Source organism: Palaemon carinicauda, chromosome 19, assembly GCF_036898095.1.
Source record: "Palaemon carinicauda isolate YSFRI2023 chromosome 19, ASM3689809v2, whole genome shotgun sequence".
Lineage (NCBI taxonomy): Eukaryota > Metazoa > Arthropoda > Malacostraca > Decapoda > Palaemonidae > Palaemon > Palaemon carinicauda.
Genome location: NC_090743.1, coordinates 123,745,347 through 123,747,022, shown reverse-complemented (window position 1 = coordinate 123,747,022; position 1,676 = coordinate 123,745,347). Strand labels below are relative to the sequence as shown.

Here is a 1,676-nt window from a genome sequence, read left to right as displayed (position 1 = left end):
ATCTTCATCCTCCTCCTCATCTCAAGAAGAAACTGGAAAATGATATAAAAAAAAGGATAATAACCAGAGAAGCATTTTCCTCTCCCAACCATTTTAAATGCAACTGCAAAACCGTCGCCCGAGACCGACAGATTCACTTGAGCGAACGTTCGCCATGAACAAACACACCCACTTCATAAAATAGCTTAGTCTGGTCGTTTGCCTTCACCAAATGGACGGCCTCCACTTATGAAGCCTCATTAAGACGGCATTCCGTCCGCTAATAAACACATCATGGACGAGCCCAGTCTCGGGTGGTGTTAGTGGCGGGGGGGGGGGGGGGGGGGGAAATCAGGGTAGCAGGGGAAAGGTGGTTTCTGTAGCAGGGGGAGGGGTTTCAGTAGATGGGGGAGGGATCTCGGTAGCTGGGGAGGGGCCTCGGTAGCAGGGGGAGGGGTCTCAGTATATAGGGGAGGGGTCTCGGTAGTTGTGGGAGGTACTCGGTAGCATAGGGAAGGTTTCTGCAGCAGGAGGGAGGGGTCTCAGTAGATAGGGGAGGGGTCTTGGTAGTTGTGGGAGGTACTCGGTAGCTGGGGAGGGGCCTCGGAAGCTGGGGGAAGGGCTTCGGTTGGTCTGGGAGGGGTCTTGGTAGAAGGGGGAGGGGTCTCGGCACCTGGGGAGGGTCCTCGATAGCAGGGGTAGGTGTTCCTGCAGCAGGAGGGAGGGGCCTCGGTAGTTGTGGGAGGTACTCGGTAGCTGGGGGAGGGGCCTCGGTAGGTGTGGTAGGGGTCTTGGTAGAGGGGGGAGGTGTCTTGGTAGAGAGGGGAGGTGTCTCGGTCTCGGGAGGTGTCATGGTAGAGGGGGAGGGGTTTCGGAAGCTGGGGACGGGCCTTGGTAGCTGGGGGAGGGGTCTCGGGAGGTGTCTTGGTAGAGGGGGAGGGGTTTCGGAAGCTGGGGACGGGCCTTGGTAGCCGGGGGAGGGTTCTCGGTAGCTGGGGGAGGGGTCTCGGAAGCTGGGGAAGGGGTCTCGGTAAATGGGGGATCGGTCTCGGTAGTTGTGGGAGGTACGGAGAGGGGTCTCGGTAAATGGGGGATCGGTCTCGGTAGTTGTGGGAGGTACGGAGAGGGGCCTCGGTAGCGGTGGGAGGGGTTTTAGTAGCTGGGGAAGGGGTCTTGGTAGCGGGGCGAGGGTGACTCGGTAGAAGGGGAGAGATCTTGGTAGCTGGGGGAGGGGTCTGTATACCACTGAGGAGGACAAAGGCTCATGTGATGGAGGGGGGGGGGTTGTTATTTGTTTGTCCAGAGGGGTTTTGAATCTTTTGGGGGGTTGGGAGGTGTATGAGGAAACTTTCAAGTTCCGTTTCCATACAGTTGTTGGTGAGGCATTGCAAGGAGGCGGGAGAAATACTGGCTATTAATTACAGCAACATCTGGAGTTTGTGGTGTCTGGCGTCACGTAGCAGTGTTGCCAAGTTTTGGCCGCCCTGTTGCCACACTTCTAAATATTCTTGTTTTTATAAATTTTCGAGTCTGTAGTCAAGTGATGGTAACACTGTTTTCAATATGGAAAGTATTTCAAATTTCTGTATAATAACATAGTTGCCAATGCACAAAGCATACCATACAGTTTTTATTTCTGAAATATGATAGATTAAAATATTGATCTGTGGAACCTCTGAAGTTTAGGAAAAACAAAA

The 1,676-nt window shown here is 54.0% G+C and overlaps 1 protein-coding gene across 1 annotated transcript in view; it reads right to left on the bottom strand.

The window, feature by feature from the left end:
* Positions 1-376: 376 nt before the first annotated feature.
* LOC137659299 (uncharacterized) overlaps positions 377-1,676 on the bottom strand; it is a 32,021-nt gene continuing 30,721 nt past the window's right edge. The window contains exon 2 of the mRNA XM_068394324.1: positions 377-1,201. Coding sequence (XP_068250425.1) covers positions 377-1,201 — 825 coding nt within the window. The remainder of the gene's footprint in view (positions 1,202-1,676) is intronic.